Here is a 22,507-nt window from a genome sequence, read left to right on the forward strand (position 1 = left end):
TGGAATATGCCCCCCATGTCTCTTGAACATCTTTCCTATTCTGTTTCTCTGCATTGCATCCTGAATAATTTTTCTGGCTTACTGTCCAGTTCACTAATTTGATCTCCAATTGAATTTCATCTGCCATTAAACCTTTCTGTTGAGTTTTTAAATTAAAATGCTGAAGTCCTATTTGATTTTTTTCAAGTCTGATCATTTTTGTAATCTTTCTCTCTTTACTCATATTTTCAATCTCTTATTTCTTTAAATAGGTTAAATATAACTTTTGTAGTCTATTTGATAATTCTAATATATGATATATCTATATAAGAATGTTTATTACAGCATTGTATAATAGCAAAATACTAGCAACAATATGAATGTTGATCAGTAGGAGATTAAATACAATATGGTACATGGAAATAATGAAATTCTATGCAGATAAAGTAGATGTTTAAGTAGTTAAATAAATATATATACATGATATATTATTGAGAAAAGCAGATTATGGAATATAACATATATTATCTCATTTATATTAAAATGTTTATAGATGCAGAAAGTGGTCTAGAAGAATATTCAGCAAACTGATAGAAATTATTAACTCTGAGAGTTAAGAGTCTTAATTCCTCTGTAGTGTTCAAATATTTTACAGCAGTAATGTTTTCAAGAAAAAAAGTATTTTCTTTTTATAAAAATATCCTAATACATTGTGACTATTTTTCTATATTATATGCATATTTCTACAGCATAATTTAACATTGCTATAACGTATTTTGTTGTATGGCTTACACCATAATTTATGCATTTTCCTGTTATGGGCATTGAGCTTATTGCTAGCTTTTGCTTTTATAAATATTGCTGGGGTAAACATCCAGAGCACATTGTAAATCTGTATGAGTAGGCTCTTTCGAGGTGTTCAGCACTGTTGACTTCTTTCTTCTCTTTTGGTTTTCCTCGTGGCCTCTCATACTTCAGAGGCTATTTTGGTTTTCTTTGCAGGCTCCTCTTTCTTCCTTAGCATTTTATTTTTTTCAGAGGTTTGAAAATCTATTATTGTTTTCTTTGAGTACAGGCTTTTGATTTCATCTGATCAGTTTGGTTTTTTGAGGGAGCAGTTTCCTATTTATTTAAATTGACAAAAATTGTATCTATTTATTGTGTACAAATGATGTTTTGAAGTATGTATACAATGTGGAGTGGCCAAATTATTTTTCTTAAAATAACAGCTTTATTGCGATACAATTCTTGTAATATGTATAATTCAGTAATAGTTTGTAGTATATTCCAAAGTTGTGCAGTGATAATCACTATTGAATTCCAAAATATTTTTATTATTCCCAAAAGGAAAATCCATACTGATTAGCAGTCCTTGAAATTTTCCCTTTCTTCTCAGGCCCTGGAAACACTAATACACTTTCTGCTCTATGGATTTGCCTATTCTGGACATCTCATGTAAATGCAATGATACAATATGTGGCCTTTTGTGCTTATGGCACTCAGCATAGTGTTGTCAAAGGTCATCCACTTTGTTACCTGCATCAGAACACCATTCCTGTTGTTTTTTTTCCAATAGGTTTTTGGGGAACAGGTGATATTTGGTTACAAGAGTAAGTTCTTTAGTGATAATTTCTTACATTTTGGTGCATCCATCACCCAAGCAGTGTACACTGTACCCTATGTGCAGTCTTATCCCTTCTCACCTCCCACCCTTTTCCCCTGAATTCCCAAAGTCTGTTGTATCATTCTTATGCCTTTGCATCCTCGTTTAGCTCCCACATATCAGTGAGAACATACAATGTTTGGTTTTCTATTCCTGAGTTACTTCACTTAGAATAACGGTCTCCAAATGCCATTATTTCATTCTTTTTCATGGCTGAGTGGTATTCCATTGTGTACATAGACCACATTTTCTTTATTCACTCATTGATTGATGGGCATTTGGGCTGGTTCTATATTTTTGTAATGGTGAATTGTGCTGCTATAAACGTGTGTGCAATTATCTTTTTCATATAATGACTTCTTTTTCTCTGGATAGATATCCAGGAATGGGATTGCTGGATTAAATGGTAGACCTACTTTTAGTTCTTTAAGGAATTGCCACACTGTTTTCCATAGATGCCTAGCATTTTATGTAACTGGGTTACTGTCTAGTTCTCTGGCTACCTCACAAGTTTGCCTTTAGGATACAATTTACTTTCTTGGCTTTAATTAAATGCAGATCACTGTCAGATCTCTAAATCTTCCATCTTAAACTCCAGATCTATATTTTCAGCTACTTGCTGGATATTTTCACTTGAGTATCTCCCTGGTACCTCAGACTCACACAGCCTAATCTGAACTCATCTCTCTCCCCAAACCTGTTTACTTGCTTTCGTTCATTATCTCTATGAATGGCATTGTCATCTCTCTAGTGGTCTAACCCGCAAGCCAAGTGTCATTCAAGATGTACTTTTCTCTAACCATCCCGTGCCCATCCAGTCAATCACTAGGACTTGCCTTTTAAATATCTCTTAAATCCTCCTTCTCTTCATTCCAGCAACCACTGTTTTGTTCATGCTCCTGTTCTCTTCCTCTCTCTCTCTCTCTTTCTTCCTCTTCTTTAAAGCTATTCTTCTGTTGCTAGAGTGATAGTTTGGAAATGCAAAGCAAATCAATCAATTCATTAGAGCCTCATTGCCTTCAGGGATGAGAGCCAATCATCTCCCTGGCTTGACAGTATAGGCCTTCCTCTATGATTGCACTCCTGTTCATTTGCCTCGCAGTTTTTGTCCTATTGATATATGCTTGCTCTCAGAACCAATCATGTACACAGAACATCTTCTGCCCAGAGCTCCTTCTTTTCCTTCCCTATCCTTCAAGAAAAAATTCAAACATTATCTCCTTCAGGAAACCTTTCTGACCAACTCCCTCTTTTACCCAGTCCACTACCTGGTCTAAATTAGGTGCTCTTACTGTGTGACTATATGCATTCATCATATTTTCTTGTCCATGAAATTATACTTGTAATTTCTTAAGTACAGGGACTATTCTTATCAACCTTTGTATCCTTGTCACTAGCACAGTACTCAGTTGCAGGATTAGTGCTCATTAAATATTTTTGAACAAATAATTACCAATATTTATGTACACCTTATAATCATAATATTGTTTCATCTCACAGGAGGCTGTAAAAGAATTCATTGAGCCTGAAACGGACGAGTGTTTTAAAGAGGATGAAGAAGAAAGTAAGGAGGATAGGAAACTTCAGGAGGAAAATAAAGAGAGAGCAGAAGTAAGACTATTTGGTATTTGTTTCTCCTCCTACATACATATATAAGTGTATACACACACACACAAACACACACACACATGTTTTAGAGACAGGCTCTCACTCTGTCAGCCAGGTTGGAGTGCTGTGGTGTGATCATAGCTCACTGTAACCTCGAACTGTGGGGCTCAAATGATCCTCCTGCCTCAGCCTCTTGAGTAGCTAGGACTACAGGCATGCACCACCATGCCTAGTTAATAAAAAATTTTTTTTTGTAGAGATGGTGTCTCACTATGTTGCCTGGGCTGGTCTTGAACTGGTCTCAAGCAATCCTCTCACCTCGGCCTCCTAAAGTGCTGTGATTACAAACATGAGCCACCGTGCCTGGACCCTTTATATATACAAAGTTGGTGGGGGGAATTATATATATATATATATAGGCACACAGTATAGACACACACACAGTAGAGAATAGAAGTAGGTGGTCTGGAGTGAACTCTTCAATTTCCTTCTCTTCCTCATATAGATTTAGCCAAACCTGCAGAAATATTTATCTTTGTCACTTTATTTTCAGAGGAAGGGATGTTCATTTTCCCTTCTAAATCCAGGCATTTCCCATTAGCCTCATTTATACCTATATTCCTATTAACCACACAATCTACTTCTCACCCTGGTGCTATTTTTTTAGCCCTTCATTCCCACATTTTTCAAATAATACTTTAAAACTCCATATTTCCACTTCTTCAGCTCCCATTCTCAGCCCTCCTCCTAGGCCTGTCACCAGACCTCTCCTCCCTTTACCCTGTCTTCACCACTGCAGAGGCATTTGTAGTAATAAAAACCCTTCCTGGAACATTTGTAATAATAATAACAATAATACAATGTTTACCAAAAATTAGGTAGGCACATATTATCTCTTATCTACGCAACATAACTTCAAGGTATATATTATTGCCCCCATTTTACAGATAAGAAAATTGAACCTCAGAGAGGTTGACTGACTTACTCAAAATCATATAGCTGTAAGTGGCAGAACCAATATTCAAATCCAGTTAAGTTCAGCAAAAGAGCCCTTGCTAATCTTAGATTGACCACTACTGTCTTTGGCTTCTAGAACTCATGATTGCCTAACATTCTCTACAATGTCTCAATTTGATGTATTTCTTCTCTGTATATAGTTTAAGTGTTGGCATGACTCCAGGCTCTGAACTAGGTCTTCTACTCACTGCACAGGCAGGACAACAGAACAAAAATATTATATAACACCCAAGCCTATTTCAATCAACATTTTCTGTTTTATTTCTGGTAAAGTGCTTAGTATATAGAAGTCACAGAATAAATGGAAACTGTTAGAGGTGTCTTAGCCAGAATGACTCCCATCTTGAATAAAGGCCAGATAAAGCAAAACCTTCTGAGTTACTTTCCCAGGAAATTGGGCACTCTTAATCACAAGATGTTTATGGCTGAGGAAATGAGTTAATGGAACAAGGCATTCTCAGTTTAAAAACGGGCTTTGCTTTAAAGATAATGGTACTATTACAGGAAAGGGGTCATGATCCAGACCCCAGGAGAGGGTTCGTGGATCTTGCACAAGAAAGAATTCAGGGCAAGTTTGCAGTGCAAAATGAAAGCTACTTTATTAAGAAAGTAAAGGATCCAGCACACTAGTTCAGATACTGCACTTCTCCTGCAGTTTTTACTGCCCACAGACCAACAGATTCCTTGGGCAGAAAAGCGCCACGAGTTTCCAGTATGGCTGTTTCAGCTGGCTCAGTGGGTTTCCGCACAAAAACTCACACAAAACTGGGCAGCCATTTCAACCCGCGCCTGGAATGCCTGGGAGACAGAGCCGCCCATTCAACTGAAAAAGGGGGCTGGAAGCAGGAAGCCAGGTGATCTAGCTCGGTGGATCTCACCCCACAAGGACCAGCAATCTGAAACACTCTGGCTTGAGAGCTTCACAACAAGTGCAGCAATTTGAGCTTGACCCTGGACAGTCAAGCTCTGTGGAAGGAAGGGCATCCGCCATTACTGAGGCAGTCCACCACTACCGAGGCAGTCCTCCATTACCAAGGCAGTCCTCCATTACTGAGGAAGTCCACCGTTGCCAAGGCAGTCCACCATTACTGAGAGAGACCGCCATTACCAAGGCAGTTCTAACTGTACCTCTGTAAACAAAACCACAAGGAAGTTTACACAGCAGCTGGGCAGAGCCTGCAGCAGCTCAGCAACACCTCTGCTGGCAGACTGTGACTAGACTCCCTCCTTGCTGGGCAGGGCATCTCTGAAAAAAGGCAGCAGTATGTCAGAGACTTATAAATAAAGCCCCACTTTCCTGGGACAGAGCACCTAGGAAAAGAGGCAGTTATGAGTTCCGCTGCAGCAGACTTAAACGTACCTGCCCAGCAGGTCTGAATGGAACAACGGAGCTCCCAGCACAGCACTTGAGCTTGATAAGGGACAGACTGTCTCCTCAAGCAGCTCCCTGACCCCCATATATCCAAAGAGGCACCTCATAAAGGAGAGCTCTGGCTGACATCTGGCAGCTACCCTTCTGGGACGAAGATAACAGAAGAAGAAACTGGCAGCAACCCTTACTGTTCTGAAGCCCCTGTGGGTGATTCCCAGGCAAGCAAGGTCTGGAGTGGACCTCCAGCAGTCCTGCAGCAGAGGGGCCTGACTGTTAGAAGGAAAACTAAAAAACAGAAAGAAATAGCTTCAATGTCAACAAAAAGGATGTCCGCTCAGAGACCCCAGCCAAAAGTCACCAACTTCAAAGATCAAAGGTAGATAAATCCACAAGAATGGGAACAAACTAGTGCAAAAAGGAGGAAAACACCCAAAACCAGAACGCCTCTCCTCCTCCAAGGGATCACAACTCATCACTAGCAAGGGAACAAACAGCTGGTTGGAGAATGAGTCTGGTTTGACAGAAGCAGGCTTCAGAAGGTGGGTAATAACAAACTTCTCTAAACTAAAAGAACATGTTCTAACCCAATGCAAAGAAGCTAAGAACCTGAAAAAAGGTTAGACAAAATGCTAACTAGAATAAGCAGCTTGGAGAAGAACATAAACAACTTGATGGAGCTGAAAAGCACAGCATGAGAACTTCACAAAGCATACACAAGTTTTAATAGCCAAATCGACCAAGCAGAAGAAAGGATATCAGAGATTGAAGATCAACTCAATGAAATAAAAAGAGAAGGCACGATTAGAGAAAAAAGAGTGAAAAGAAATGAACAAAGCCTCCAAGAAATATGGGATTATGTGAAAAGACCTAATCTACATTTGATAGATGTACCTGAATGTGACGGGGAGAATGAATCCAAGCTGGAAAACACTGTTTGGGATACAATCAAGGAAAACTTCCCCAACCTAGCAAGGCAGGCCAACATTCAAGTCTAAGAAATACAGAGAACACCACAAAGATACTCCTCAAGAAGAGCAACCCCAAGGCACATAATTGTCAGATTCACCATGGTTGAAATGAAGGAAAAAATGCTAAGGGCAGCCAGAGAGAAAGGTCGGGTTACTCACAAAGGGAAGCCCATCAGACTCACAGTGGATCTCTTGGCAGAAATCCTACAAGCTAGAAGAGAGTGGGGGCTGATATTCAACATCCTTAAAGAAAAGAACTTTCAACCTAAAATTTCATATCCAGCCAAACTAAGCTTCATAAGCAAAGAAGAAATAAAATCCTTTACAGACAAGCAATTGCTGAGAGATTTCATCACCACCAGGCCTACCTTATAAGAGCTCCTGAAGAAGCACTAAACTTGGAAAGAAACAATCAGTACCATCCACTCCAAAAATGTACCAGATGGTAAAGAGCATCAACACAATGAAGAAACTGCGTCAACTAACCAGCAAAACAACCAGCTAGCATCAAAATGGTAGGATCAAATTCACACATAATAATATTAACCTTAAATGTAAATGAGCTAAATGCCCCAATCAAAAGACACAGACTGGCAAATTGGATAAAAAGTGAAGACCCATCTGTGCGCTGTGTCCAGAAAACCCATCTCATGTGCAAGGACACACATAGGCTCAAAATAAAGAGATGGAGGAAGATTTACCAAGCAAATGGAGAGCAAAAAAAGCAGGAGTTACAATCCTAGTCTCTGATAACATGGACTTTAAGCCAACCAAGGTCAAAAGAGACAAAGAAGGGCATTACATAATGGTAAAAGGATCAATGCAACAAGAAGAGCTAATGATCCTAAATGTATATGTACCTGATACAGGAACATCAGATACATAAAGCAAGTACTTAATGACTTACAAAGAGAGTTAGACTCCCACACAATAATAGTGGGAGACTTTAACACTCCACTGTCAATATTACATCAACGGGACAGAAAATTAATAAGGATATCTAGGACTTGACCTCAGATCTGGACCAAGCGGACCTAATAGACATTTACAGAACTCTCCACCCCAAATCCACAGAATATACATTCTTCTCAGCACCACATCATACCTACTCTAAAATTGACCACATAATTGGAAGTAAATCACTCCTCAGCAAATGCAAAAGAACGGAAATCATAACTAACAGTCTCTCAGACCACAGTGCAATCAAATTAGAGCTCAGGATTAAGAAACTAACTAAAAACTGCACAACTTCATGGAAATTGAACAACTGGCTCCTGAATGTCGACTGGATAAACAATGAAATGAAGACAGAAATAAAGATGTTATTCAAAACCAATGAGAACAAAGACATAACATTCCAGAATCTCTGGGACACATTTAAAGCAGTGTCTAGAGAGAAATTTATAGCAATACATGCCCACATGAGAAGCAAGAAAGATCTAAAATCGACACCCTATCATCAAAATTGAAAGAGCTAGAGGAGCAAGATCAAAAAAACTCAAAACCTAGCAGAAGACAAGAAACAACTAAGATCAGAGCAGAACTGAAGGAGATAGAGACACGAAAAACCCTTCAAAAAATTAATAAATCCAGGAACTGGTTTTTTGAAAAGATCAACAAAATAGACCACTAGCCAGATTAATAAAAAAGAAAAGAGAGAAGAATCAAATAAATGTAATAAAAAATGATAAAGGGGATTCACCACCAATTTAACAGAAATACAAACTACCATCAGAGATTACTACAAACAATCTATGCACATAAACCACTAAACCTGGAAGAAATGGATAAATTCCTGGACACTTACACCCTCCCAAGACTAAACCAGGAAGAATTTGAAACCCTGAATAGACCAATAACAAGGGCTGAAGTTGAGGCAGCAATTAATAGCCTACCAACCTAAAAAAGTCCAGGTCCAGATAGGTTCACAGCTGAATTCTACCAGACATACAAAAAGGAGCTGGTACCACTCCTTCTGAAACGATTCCAAACAATCCAAAAAGAGGGACTCCTTCCCAAATCATTTTATGAGACCAACATCATCTTGATACCAAAACCCAGCAGAGACTCAACAAAAAAAGAAAACTTCAGGCCAGTATCCATGATGAACATAGATGCAAAAATCTTCAATAAAATACTGGCAAACTGATTGCAACAGCACATCAAAAAGTTGATCCAGGCTGGGCGTGGTGGCTCACACCTGTAATCCCAGCACTTTGGGAGGCTGAGGCGGGTGGATCATGAGGTCAAGAGATTGAGACCATCCTGGCCAACACGGTGAAACCTTGACTCTACTAAAAAATACAGAAATTAGCTGGGCGTGGTGACGCACGCCTGTAGTCCCAGCTACACGAGAGGCTGAGGCAAAAAAAAAAAAAAAAAAAAAGGAGAAAAAGGAAAAAAAAAAGCCGATCCATCATGATCAAGTAGGCTTCATCCTGGGGATGCAAGGCTGGTTCAACATATGCAAATCTATAAACGTAATCCATCACATAAACAGAACCAAAGACAAAAACCACATGATTATCTCAATAGATGCAGAGAAGGCCTTTGACAAAATTCAACAGCGCTTTATGTTAAAAACTCTGAATAAATTGTTTACAATAGTAAAGACCTGGAACCAACCCAAATGCCCATCAATGATACACCGGACAAGGAAAATGTGGCACATATACACCATGGAATACTATGCAGCCATAAAAAAACAATGAGTTCATGTCCTTTGTAGGGACATGGATGAATCTGGAACCCATCATTCTCAGCAAACTGACACAGGAACAGAAAAGCAAACACTGCATGTACTGACTCATAGGTGGGTGTTGAACAATGAGAACACATGGACACAGGAAGGGGAGCATCACACACTGGGGTCTGTTGGGGGGGGCTAGGGGAGGGACAGTGGGGGATGGGGAGGTTGGAGAGGGATAACATGGGGAGAAATGCCAGATATAGATGACGAGGGATGGAGCAGCAAACCACCTTGCCATGTAGGTACCTACGCAACAGTCCTGCATGATCTGCACATGGACCCCAGAACCTAAAATACCAAAAAAAAAAAAGTAAAGGAATAAGGCCAGCTGTGGTGGCTCATGCCTGTAATCCCAGCACTTTGGGAGGCCAAGGTGGGTGGATCACCAGGGTAGGCGTTCGAGACCAGCCTGGCCAACATGGTGAAACCCTGTTCAGCCTTTAAATGACATTTTCTCTGTGACTAATTCCCAAAGTACCTAGGAAGAATGCATGGCCCTTTACTGAGTGCAAACAGCCCTTGAAACACACTTTTAGGCTAATAGTAATCATATTATGTCATAATTATTCATTTTATTATCTATCGTTCCTACAATATTGACAGTTCCTGGAACCAGGAAGAAATCCTCTTTGTTTTTCCCATAGTTATATCCCTTGTCCTCACTCCCCATCCCACCAGTTATTCATAACTGTTTGTTATGTGAAAGTCTTCAAAAGTGCTTGTTGTATGATTAAAGCAAATGGAAAATTTAAGCTTCCAACATGGTGCCAGGAAACTTGCTGATGGGCCACTGTGTTACACACCAGCTTGCTAACAGGTCCGCACGTTTCTGTGTTCTAGCAACCTTCAACATCTACAGAGAAGGAAAAACTCATTCGATTCATTGGAGAAGATGAAAATATTCATTCCAAACCTCTATTTGAAACAGATGTGTTATCTTCTTGGGTATGTATCTGAAATCCAACTAGGGAATTCAATACTATTTAACATTGCATAAAAATGATATGGTGCTGGCCAGGCACAGTGGCTCACACCTGTAATCCCAGCACTTTGGGAAGCTGAGGCGGGTGGATCACAAGGTCAAGAGATCGAGACCATCCTGGCCAACATGGTGAAATCCCATCTCTACTAAAAATACAAAAATTAGCTGGGCATGGTGGCGTGCGCCTGTAGTCCCAGCTACTCGGGAGGCTGAGGCAGGAGAATCGCTTGAACCTGGGAGGCGGAAGTTGCAGTGAGCCGAGATTACGCCACTGCACTCCAGCCTGGCACCTGGCAACAGAGTGAGACTCTGTCTCAAAAAAAAAAAAAAGATACAGTGCTAACATAACTTTTAGCTACTTTAAGGGGACCAGGGGTTCCTAAGTTATGTATTTTACAGATATTTTTCTTTCTTTTTTTGAGATAGAGTCTTGCTCTGGTGCCCAGAATGGAAGGCAGTAGCATAATTTTGGCTCACTGCAACCTTTGCCTCCCGGGTTCAAGCAAATTGTCTGCCTCAGCCTCCCAAGTAGCTGGGATTACAGGCACCCATCACCACGCCTGACTAATTTTTGTATTTTTAGTAGAGACGAAGTTTCATCATCTTGTCCAGGCTGGTCTTGAACTCCTGATCTTGTGATCCACCCGCCTTGGCCTCCCAAAGTGCTGGGATTACAGGCATGAGCCACTGCGCCTGGCCTATTTTGCAGATATTTTTCTTCCAACATAATTCCTGGAAAACTCATTATTTCATCTTAACTTACAAAAGCTTCATTCTCATCTTTAAACCTCTCTCTCTCTCTCTTTTGGAGGGAATAGAGTTTTGCTCCACCTCCTGGGTTTGATCAAGTGATTCTCCTGTGTCAGCCTCCTGAGTAGCTGGGATTGCAAGTGCCTGCCACCATGCCCAGCTAATTTTTGTATTTTTAGTAGGGATGGGGTTTCACCACGTTGGCCAAACTGGTTTCAAACTTCCGACCTCAGGAGATCCACCGACCTCGGCCTCCAAAGTGCTGTGATTATAGGCGTGAGCCACTGTGACCAGCCTAAATACCTCATTCTAGCATCAGTATTTTGTCTCTTTCCTTAGTTTAACAATCTCTTGGTCAATATTTGACTAGTTTTTAAACATTCATCTAGTAGACTTTATTGAGAGCTATGATAATGAGCACATATCCCTAACAACAAGAACTGTTGGGAAATTGGAAACTTAGAGACAGTGGCTATGGAAACTCAGCAAGAAAACAGATTTAAAATGTCTCCACAGAAGTTTTGTTCTAGGACCATGGTAGGTTTAAGTCAGCTCTAGATCAGTATCTTACTCTGCAGAACACTGTGACTCTAGGAGCTTACGGATGGGCTTTATCCCACTAATTCCCTGCAGTGGTGTGTAACATTTTGTGTGTATGTTCATATTGTGCATTTTCTTGGATTGGGGGCTGAATAGATTTTGTCAAATTTCTCCATCCAAAAGTTAACCATTTCATTGTTAGAGATGTGGGAGCCATAGGCTAGACCTTGAGTGAGGGGCTTTTATCCTTTTCTTCTAGACCATCTTAGAATAGGGAACCAAGTACATATATATATATATATATATATATATATAGAGAGAGAGAGAGAGAGAGAGAGAGAGAGAGAGAGAGAGAGAGAGTATTAAGGGTGTGCTTTACTGTCTATTAGATAGATATGGGTAAAAGAAAAAGAATATTTTAGAAGGCTTGATCCAGAACATCCTGAAAAGTAGAATACTAATTGTTGAGACTGTCAGTTCATTCATATCTCATATTTTCTGTCAGAGAGAATCAGCTAAGCAAGGTACATTGGCCCAAAAATATCTTGAAGCAATGGCTGTAATTGAACATATGCAGGAGAAGTTACTGTAAGTATGAGGCAACACAATGGTAAGAGGATGAATATGGGCTTGCCGGCAGGTTTGACTGAGAAATTCACACTTTTTGGCTTCCCTTCGGCTCTCCTGCTTTCTTTATCCTCACGAGTGCGATGGGTATCTCCATATGTTCTGCTAGAGGCAGTGAACTACACTGCTCTGGTAGGAACATCCGTTCTTATCTGCAGTGGAGAGACAGAGGAAGCCAAAGTATTTGTGTGTATTGGAGGCAGGTGTTACAGTGATCTGATCCAATATGTTTCTAAGAGATGACTTAGGGAGAAAAATGGAACTAGGAGAAACTATTGTGCTTGGGAAAGAATGTTATATAACTCAAAGAGTAGAAAGGGCGATATAGGTCAGATGGCTGGGGATGCCAGGAGAAAAGCGTAGCCACATAGACATATAATGTGCTGTAGTAACTAAGAAGCACATCTCAAGCTGGTTTCCTTGACTGTAAAAATGTGGTTTTAGAGGTGCTAGAAAAGAAGAGATTCTGTTGAATTTAGTTTGTTGGATGACATCAATTAAGAGAAGCCAAAATGAACCCTGAAAGGAAGTTCCCTGGCCGTTAATGAAGAATTCCAGATACCCCCAAATCGGATTTTACTGAGAAATGATAAATAGATTCTTAAATAGCAGCATGACTTCTACTCTGACATTAGCATTCAGAGTTACTCCTATGCCCCCAATTCTCGGATAATCATTGATGCTGTTGCTTCCCTTATTTCCACCCTTCAGACACAGTCATCTAATCCCACTGCCTTTTTAGAAAATGAGTTTCTAAATCAAAAATACTTTTTCAACATTTTTTCTTTTGTTGTGTTTCTCTTCCGTATCAGGGAGGTTGAAAACAGAGCCATACAGGCAGAGGAAAAGTTTGAAGATGCATATGAGAAACTTCATCATACACTTATAAAAAATAAAGATCTAGAGGAGTTAGTCATGACATCAAGAAAGGAGTCTAAAGGAGAGAAAGAAAATGAAGGAGAAAGAGAAGAACAAGAAGTCAGGTCAGCAGAAAATTCCTCAAAGTCTGCAAAGAAAGGTAAGGACTCCTTCTTATTTTGCTTTATTTAGGTTATGTTTATGAAAGAAAATTTGGGCCACAGATATTGTAGAAGAACATGAATATCTTTTTTTTTTTTAATTTTTTTTTTAATTGCATTTTAGGTTTTGGGGTACATGTGAAGAACATGCAAGATTGTTGCATAGGTACACACATGGCAGTGTGATTTGCTGCCTTCCTCCCCTTCACCTGTATCTGGCATTTCTCCCCATGCTATTTCTCCCCAACTCCCCACCCCTGCTGTCCCTCCCCTATTTCCCCCCAACAGACCCCAGTGTGCAGTGCTCCCCTCCCTGTGTCCATGTGTTTTCATTATTCAACACTCACCTATGAGTGAGAACATGCAGTGTTTAAACATATGAAAAAATGCTCATCATCACTGGTCATTAGAGAAATGCAAATCAAAACTACATTGAGATACCATCTCATGCCAGTTAGAATGGCGATCATTAAGGACATTAATATCTTTAGTGCTAATCTACTAGTTTATACTTCTCATAGAAATGTGCATATTTTAGTCACATAACTATCTTATTCAAACAACTCACAAAAAGGAAAACCAAATGAATAACAATTGTCAATGAATAAACTAATTCAGATACTTATTTGCAAAACTGGCAAAGGTGTTTTTTTTTTTTTTGAGATGTAGTCTCCCTCTGTTGCTCGGGCTGGAGTGCAATGGTGTGGTCTCAGCTCACAGCAACCTCCACCTCCTGGGTTCAAGTGATTCTCCTGCCTTAGCTTCCCAAGTAGCTGGGATTACCGGTGCCTGCTACCAGGCCTGCCTAATTTTTGTATTTTCAGTAGAGATGGGGATTCACCATGTTGGCCAGGCTGGTCTTGAACTCCTGACCTTGTGATCCGCCCACCTTGGGCTCCCAAAGTGCTGGGATTACAGGTGTGAGCCACCCCACCCGGCTGTTTTTTTTTTTTTTTTTTTTAATAAAAGAAAATACAATGCTTTTTAGAAGTGCCAACGTACAATAGTTATACAGATAATACTTGTGAGTAGACAAACACATACAACCATTTTATAAAATAATTTGATAGTATATATGGCTATCCCTTTAAAACATGCATATATTTATAATATATGCATGTTAATATATGAATAATATATGTATGATAATATGCATAATATTTACATGATAATATATGCATAATTTCACACTTGAGAATCTTAATAATCCTAAATATACAAAAATTAATACACAAAGATGTTCAGTATATCATTGTGTATAATAGAAAAAATCAAAACAACCTAACTTGTTCAATTGTGAAAGAAAGATTAAATTATGCTATTTCAATATACATAAATATTACACAACTATTAAAGTGGTGTTTCAAGGAGTTTTTAGTGACATGGGAAATTTTGATGTTAACTATCAAATGCAAGAAACGGGATATGACATCATTTTGATGTTATGTTTATTTTATGTGAAATATCAAATGCACGAAATAGGATATGACATCATTTTTGAAAGCCAGGGAAAAGACCAGAAAGAAATATGCCCAAATATTGACAGACATTGTGGGTGATAGAGGTTTGTTGATAATTTTATCTTTATTTTTTGGTACATGTTTGACTTCATGTGATTTTTAAAGCTATTTTATTCTATAGGGAGAGGAATTTAACTTTTCATTTTCTTATTTCTAATTAGTACTGCAATCTGCCCAGAAGCAGTTCTCAATATTTCTAATATTAGAGGCTATTTTTTGATTTTTGCTTTCATCTCCAACCTGTGATCTGTTCCAGGACAACTCCTGGTGCAAAGGATAGTACTGGAATACATCAACTCCTTGTTTTTCTCTGTCACCCCTATTTCCACCTACCCCTCAGCAAAAGCAGTGAAGTTAGCCAACCCCTCACAGCTCCTGGCCCTAGGTACGGGGACATTAACACTGTAAGAGTGTGAGTTCATTTTTTCTACTCCTTTCAACCCTGAACTGGTGAAAATGTTATTTATTACAAGCCTGACAATCAATCCTTTAGTTTTAGGTTTGAATATATGCGACAGAGTTTTCGTGAATTTTTAAAATTTCATCTTCTTATATTCTGAATATAGTTTTATCCTGATCATTTGAAAACTAGACCTTTTCTAGATTTAGGAAGATAAATAATCAAAGCGTCCAAAAGGCCTACTTTTTAAACTTAAACTAGAGAGGTTACCTCAGTATGGAAGGCAGGACTTTAGTTTTGTCCATTCTCATGAAGGTCTTGAGGAGTCGGTTAAATCCAGAACTGAGAAGTTTTAATTATTTAAGGTAGAGGATAACTACATAAAGTTAGTCTTCAGCCTGCAAACAGTAACCTACACGGATACCCAGTCACCCTTCTCCCTCCTTCCCGAAACCACCAGCAAAGTCATTGCCAGGGGGCGCTGAAGTGGAGGATGAGATGCCTTGCAAAGCTTAGGAGAGCTGCTTCCTACTCACAGCAGTCCCTGTGCCCTGCAAGTGACCTGAACAGAGTCTCCAGAAAATCCATAGGTTAGACACTTCTTTGAGTTAGTAGGTAGCCCCTTGAAAAAATGCAGATACCTCTGGAGCAATCTGACACTGCTGTATTTGCATATGTTAGTGCAATAAAATCACTTTTTTCCTGAGGATTGTGCAGTGAAGGAAAAGAAAATTATACTGTAGTAAAGGTAGGAACCTGTGAATGCTGAGTAAAGAGAAGACCTGGACAGAGTAGGAGACATATTTATTTTTGTTTTTATGTTAATATTTTTAATAATTAGCAAATCACTGTGCTCTGAGCTGTGACTGAAAAAAGGAATCAAGAGGAAAGTCTGCAAAGATGAATATGGCTTAGTCCTTGATCTCATTGGGGCCTACAGTTGGGTGTGGGGAAGTTACACTAACAGTGTAATACAAGGTGCACATGAAAGCAGCCACATGTAGGATGGACATGGCGGCAACCCATCTGAAGGATTCAAATTGGGAAGCAGAGTGTCACGGGGCTGTTCTTCATGTGCATGCCAGGGAGAGGAGGCTTGATGGCCAGAGGCCTTCTGCACCATCACAGGGATGGAGCTTGTGTAGGGTTTGTGCACAGGAGTCTGCAGAGAAAGGGTTGGGGAGACCAGAGAAGGGTTGAGGAATGGATAAGGAAGGATTCTGAAGACTGTCTCCATCTGGATTTTTTTTCACCAAGCTTCTGATGTGTACAAGAAGGAAAGAGGAAATGTTCTTTTTCTTTCTCTTCTTCACTCTTTGGCCACTTTCTCTCCTGCCCCAAGAACCAGAAGTCAAGCAGTTAACTGACCACACTTGAACTTGGGAAATGCATTCTGAATGCCAATAACCAATTTAGAGTCAAATTTGTGGCACCTGGTTTATTTGTAGCTTGAGGGTTACTGAGGCAGAAAAACTGTAAAAACTTCTTTGTAAAATTAAAAACCCTCAGTAAATGTAAGATATTATTACTAGAATATTCTAATTGTTTTTGTCTTTTTAGAGGTACCACGCAAGGAGGGTGCTCTCAACATTAAATCCAGAATCCGGACTAAATTTGATGACAAAACGAAACCCAAGTAGTGTCCACAGAGCTCTGGGGTTCACAATGGCTCCGCCACTGAACACACCTCAGATATCGCTGTGTCATAGAGCTGATGTGGCTCAGTTGGAGGGACTCCCTTTGTGACAGCCACTAGAAAAGCCACAACATACAACCCAAGAGCATTTTCTCTTTAAAAGTCACAGCGATGGTTGTAGGGAGTCAGTGCATTAGCTCACTTCTCGCATTAAAAATAGCTTGTGCAAAAGTTTGCTAGCCTCAGTTGATTTCCTAACGGAGGTCTGTGAAATGTCAGTTTCTCTCAAGAAAATAATGCTTTTTGAAAACTTTGAACTCTGCAGACAAGACTTGCAAATTAAAAAAAAGGATTAGTTTTTCAATTTCAGAGAGAAGATCTTGGCCAGGCACGGTGACTCACTCCTGTAATCCTGGCACTTTGGGAGGCCAAGGTGGGAGGATCACTTGAGGTCAAGAGTTCGAGACCAGCCTGGCCAACGTGGCAAAACCGTGTCTCTGCTAAGAACACAAAAAGTAGGCCATAGAACTTGATATGTGAAAAAAAAGAAAAAAAAAAAAAGAACACAAAAAGTAGCCAGGTGTGCTAGTGCGCACCTGTAGTCCCAGCTTACTCGGGAGGCTGAGGCACTAGAAATGCTTGAACCCAGGAGGTAGAGGTTGCAGTGAGCTGTTATCGTGCCATTGCACTCCAACCTGGGCAGCACAGCAAGACCCCATCTCAAAAAGAGAGAGAGAGAGAGAAAATCTTGATGATGCCTTTAGTTTCTGTAGCATTTTCAGATTTCTTATGGTTTTTGGCGTTTTTATGATTTATCTGATCTTTGCAATAACCCTACAAAGTAGGTGGGGGAGATATTGTTATTCCCATTTCCCAGAAGATAAAACTGAGGCCCAGTGATTATAAGACACGGTCGCAGAGCTGACTGGTGTCAGAGCCCCTAGATCACTGTACTCATGTCTAGACTGTTTCACAATAGTGAAGGGCCACCAGGCCGTTGCTCAGATGGTGTCCTTCACAGGGGCTTGTGTTGCTGAAGATGTACCCAGACTCTCCATTTCTTGCTTTTACTGTCTCGTCTGTCTGCTCTGTTCATGACCCTGAATCCATCTAGGCACAAGAGATGGACTAACCTACACATGACAACTGGATGTTCTGGGCAGTCACTCAGCAAGGGCTCCCTGCCGCCTCACTGCTCCTGGCTCACTTGCTTTGCTCTTAATCTCTAAACACCTGTGGCAAGATTTCTACACCTGTATTGCCTCCACATATTTGGTATATCTTGGATTTGTCTCCTAGAATTTTAGACCTTTACCTGTTCTTCCAGCCTCAGAAACCCCCCTGACCCTAGAGTCCCCTATCTTTGTTTAAGCCAACCTTGGCCAGGCCTGCCATTGGCCGTCATCAAAGCATGTGAGGGATGGGTTTCAACATTCCTTAGGATATACCTAAGGCTACTAGATGGAGTCTGGTTGGTTCCACGCTTTACCTCTTGGAAAAGAAAACATGAAATTCTTCAGAAACTCAGCAATGCTTCTGGCCCAAATGACAGACAAGCTGAAGCTGTTGGTTCATGCTTACAGCTGCTGCCTGACGGAGTGGAGCCAGTCCTATCTTTGCTCCTTCCCAAAGAAAGTCCTCGATAGCTCTAGAAAATTTGGGGACTCTTTGTGGGGTCCCCAAATTGTTATTAATATAAATTTTATTAATTTTCCACTTAGCAGGAATGAGTCATTTCCATACAAATCCATAGCCCCCATCCCTGAACATGAACCTTGTCCCTTAGAATGTGCCAAATACCATGTCAGCTCCGTTGCGTAGAAGGCTTAGTCTCTAAATGCCGGAGTTATATTTGCTGCCACCACAATTAGAATATGAGGTGATTGGCTTCGTGGACCTACATTAGCTGAGGTGGTTTGGTTACAAGCCACCTACTCTTGTAAACCCACTTAAAAAGATACTTTATTGAAAGGATGCTGGGGGTTCAAGGATTTGAAGGGAAGTTTTGAAGAACTAGGCTAGGAACAGACAGGAACCAGCTAGCTTTAGGTCAGGCCCAGTAATTCCTTCACCATCTTGCTCTAGTGCTACCACCAAATGAACTCCAATCATTTATTTCATCCTTACATTATTCTGCCAAAGTCTCAAGAGAGAGAAAGGCTACCCTGTAGTCACAGACCTCCCCATGGATGAACCAGGGATGGTGAGAAGACTTCAGAAATCTCTCTGGCTTCCTTAAAGTGAAGGAAGGACACTTTGCGCTGCTGTTCCTCTAAGATGGGACACAATATGGGGAAAGGAAATCAGGATGGTGTTAGGAAGGCATAATGAGTACTGGGTGGTTTAAAAAAAAAAAGTGCGCCACAGAGAGGGCCCCTGCACTGCTGCTGTCTGCAAGTTAGCCCGGACAGTTCCACTCTTCCAAGTAACTGCTTTGTGGGAAGGTTTAGATAGGGCTTGAGACCCTGCCACTCCTTCTCAGCGTGTCCCTGAAGTGGTCTCCCAAGCAGAGTGGAGGGAGGAACTTTTGCTGCTCATCACTGGCACTCAGGCTGCCAGGTGAGGCTGTTGTGCTTGCATATGGGAGACCAGCCATTCTGTGCTCAGATGCCCAGACCAAGCCGTGCTGTCCTTGTCTCTAGAAAGCTGCCCTGGCCCTTCAGAGAGAGGAAACTGGTTAGCCTCCTCCCACTTCTCTGTGTCTCAGTGGCAACATATTCCATGTCCTGTGGTGCCGAGTGGGTACTGTTTTGGGAGTGCATACCATAATGTACTTAAGGATCTTAGAAAGTTTAGTGGACAGACCCCTCAACCACCAGGCCTGGCTCTTCATCACGTACCCACACCAACTCAGTGCACGTGGGCTCCATGAGATTCTCCCCTGAGAGATCCGGTTCCACTCACACAGGTGGTCTCATTGACTTGACTGTGGTCAGGTCACTTGTCTGCTACCTTGCAGCACTCAGTGACTGCACTTTCTGCTGTTCTTGGCCTTTCCTAGCCGGAGATCAATGGCCCAGATACTACCTGGGAAACATACCTTGCATTTCACTTTTAAAGCCCGCTGGAAATTCTGCTTGCAGGCCCCAAAGCTGTCTATTCCTGGAATCAAATAAGTATCCCATCTACCAGCAAGTATTCCCCCACAGGAAACAGAGGAGTTTCTCTAAAGTTAGGAGTAAAACTTCTGTAGCCCTGCTGCATAGGCCCTGCATACTTGCAAAACTGCAGTGCTTGATATCTGAGCCCGAGGCTGAGGCAGTCTGTGGCTATGTTGATGCGAAGTTGTGTCTAGAGTTCATCAATACTTCCATCACTGCCTCAGAAAAATAGAGAGCTCATTCTAGCCAGGTCTGCCACGGCCTCAAGGCAATCTCCCATTCAGGATTGCTAAGAACTCCACTAGTCCCTCTGATCTCAAAGATTAACTCTGTGGAGTACAGGTTTTTGAGAAGTACAACTTGTCTAAAATGGTGCATCAAAGAACATGATCAGTGTAAGGCAGCCTTCCAGAAGTTCCCTAAGCAGTCCCATTATACAGCAGTGTGCCATTCATTCTTGAGTGTCCAATGAAAAGACACTTGCAAGACTGCAGTGGCTTCTGTCTCTTCGGAGGGCATCCTCTTGTATTTGCAAGGTTTGGGTCCCACGAGCACCTGACCTGGCAGAGCCATATGTTAGGCTGCCTCTAGGCCAGCTTGAGACACACATTTGAAAGTCTGAAGATTAAGAGTTTCCACGGTATGTCTTGCCAAGGCAAACTGATTTTTGGAAGGCAAAATGTCCCCACCCCTGCCCCCGACCCAGACGTCTGACAGATCCTGGAGTTCACAAGATACTACTGGTAATTCATCTCTCATGTTCCGCTCTGGCCATCCAAACAGTCAAACCCAGGAAAGAAGGAAAGAGAAGAGAAGGAGAAGGAGAAGGAGTAGAGGGATTGTCTGATTTTTGGCTGTAACTATTGCCCACCAAGAGGAAAAACTTCCATCCCGTTTTTGCTCTACTAGTCCAAACTGCAGAGCCCCTGCTGCACCCTGATACTATTGGTGAGTCATGGGCCCTTGAAATTCTAAGGCAGGCATCCAAAGCCTCCATAGGGCACATTTCTGATGATTTTGAGCACAACAATCTGCAGTATCGCAGCCCTTAAGCTAGCTGCTTGCCATAATAAATTCAGGTCTGAATATACCAATGCCACATCACTGCTAACTCCAAATGCACCATTGTCATAGTGTGTACCATAGACTTATCCCACTCTCAAGGGCATGCCACTTTGGTCATCGTAAACAAAATCTGCCTTTGAGGAAAAAAAAAACAAAACAGTGTTATAAGGAACTATGAAGAGTCATAAAAGCCATTTTTACCCTGGTGTTCACTTCTGATTGTTCTGCTTTTGGCTTCTGTTATGCCTGACCCAGCACGACTCTACCTCCTTCTTCATTACCCATGCCAAAATGTGCTAACCTGAAATCAGGAACCATCACACATGGTGTGAAAAGTGACCAACAACCCTTGGTGCCATCTTAATTCCAATAACCAATACACTGGAATGGGTATGGGCCAACACATTGGTAACAAGAAACATTTCCCACTTCAGGAATGCTCTGATTGCCACTGACCCTTTAAATGGGCTAAACCATCTATGACCATGCCCTGGCTGGTCCATGAAAACAAGCTGCACATCCTAATAGATGAGACATTCTAGGAAATCACCTAGGAGCTCCCCAGCCCACGTCCTATTGCTGCTTCATCAGTGTTTGCTTTCTTCTTTCTGACACCATACTCCTGGGCCTGGTAGATTTTGTTAACTGCCTTTGACTTACTTGGATATGACAGCCTTTTGGATTCCACACTTGTATTTTGGCACCCCTTCATAGTTTAGAGCTTTGCCTGTTCCTTTGGCTCCAGAATCTCCCAATGAAAGACTACAAGACTACTCAATCCATGGCTGTCAGCACTCTCACGCCCCCACAACCAAGTATGGTCCTTAGGAACAGGGACTGGGGAGACTTTTAATAAGATATGGAAATATTTTTAGAATTGGATTAAATAGACTTTTGAAACAAAACAAAATTTGGAAGTTACTTCTTAATACATAGTCACCTTACAAGCTGATTGTTATATCAATGAGTGAGTTTGGCATGGTTATGTAAAAATGTAGGTTTTGGAATTATCTGAGAGTCCTGTGTAAACTTAGGAAGAGGCATTGCTTGGCTGAAGCCCCAGAAGATAACAAATTTGGGCTGTAAAAATATCTTAGAACCAGCTTGGAATGTGTGGGTTTTCCCAGCTGTGGCTGGAAGTAAGGAGTTGGCTTAGAGATGTAGACAGGGATGCCTCTGAGTTTGGCAACATTTCACAAGATAGTGCTATGGATTTTTGTTTATTTTATTTTTGAGGGGTAGGGAGGGAGAGAGAGAGATGGTAGAGAAAGAAGGAATGTTGAGGTGACTGAGAGATATTAGGATGGGCAAAGCATCCTTAACTTGGGCCTTGTTTCTATCACTTAAGCATAGTAGAAAGCAGTCTGTCTTCAACAGACAAAATGCTGCAAAAGCTTCTAGGCCCACTGTTAGGAGCTTAGATGCATTTTATCACTGAAATAATGCTCAGCAGGGTTTTATGGACTAACATTCATAAAAACTCAACATCAGGTAACAGGAAGAGTAAAGAG

At 41.0% G+C, this 22,507-nt stretch overlaps 1 protein-coding gene across 3 annotated transcripts in view; it reads left to right on the forward strand.

The window, feature by feature from the left end:
* The window catches only part of AXDND1 (axonemal dynein light chain domain containing 1), a 117,023-nt gene that overhangs the window by 89,694 nt on the left and 4,822 nt on the right, over positions 1-22,507 (forward strand). Inside the window, exons 21-25 of one of the 3 annotated variants that reach the window (XM_064370798.1) lie at positions 3,143-3,253; positions 10,197-10,301; positions 12,134-12,216; positions 13,068-13,273; positions 16,755-16,858. In XM_064370798.1, coding sequence (XP_064226868.1) covers positions 3,143-3,253; positions 10,197-10,301; positions 12,134-12,216; positions 13,068-13,273; positions 16,755-16,834 — 585 coding nt within the window. In that variant the 3' untranslated portion in view covers positions 16,835-16,858. Of the gene's footprint in view, positions 1-3,142; positions 3,254-10,196; positions 10,302-12,133; positions 12,217-13,067; positions 13,274-16,754; positions 16,859-20,714; positions 20,864-22,507 lie in introns of those variants that run through there. The other 2 variants (XM_064370796.1, XM_064370797.1) reach the window with 2 other exon arrangements.

Source organism: Aotus nancymaae, unplaced genomic scaffold (genome assembly GCF_030222135.1).
Source record: "Aotus nancymaae isolate 86718 unplaced genomic scaffold, 86718_ANA_hifiasm-v0.15.2.pri h1tg000108l, whole genome shotgun sequence".
In the NCBI taxonomy this organism is placed as follows: domain Eukaryota; kingdom Metazoa; phylum Chordata; class Mammalia; order Primates; family Aotidae; genus Aotus; species Aotus nancymaae.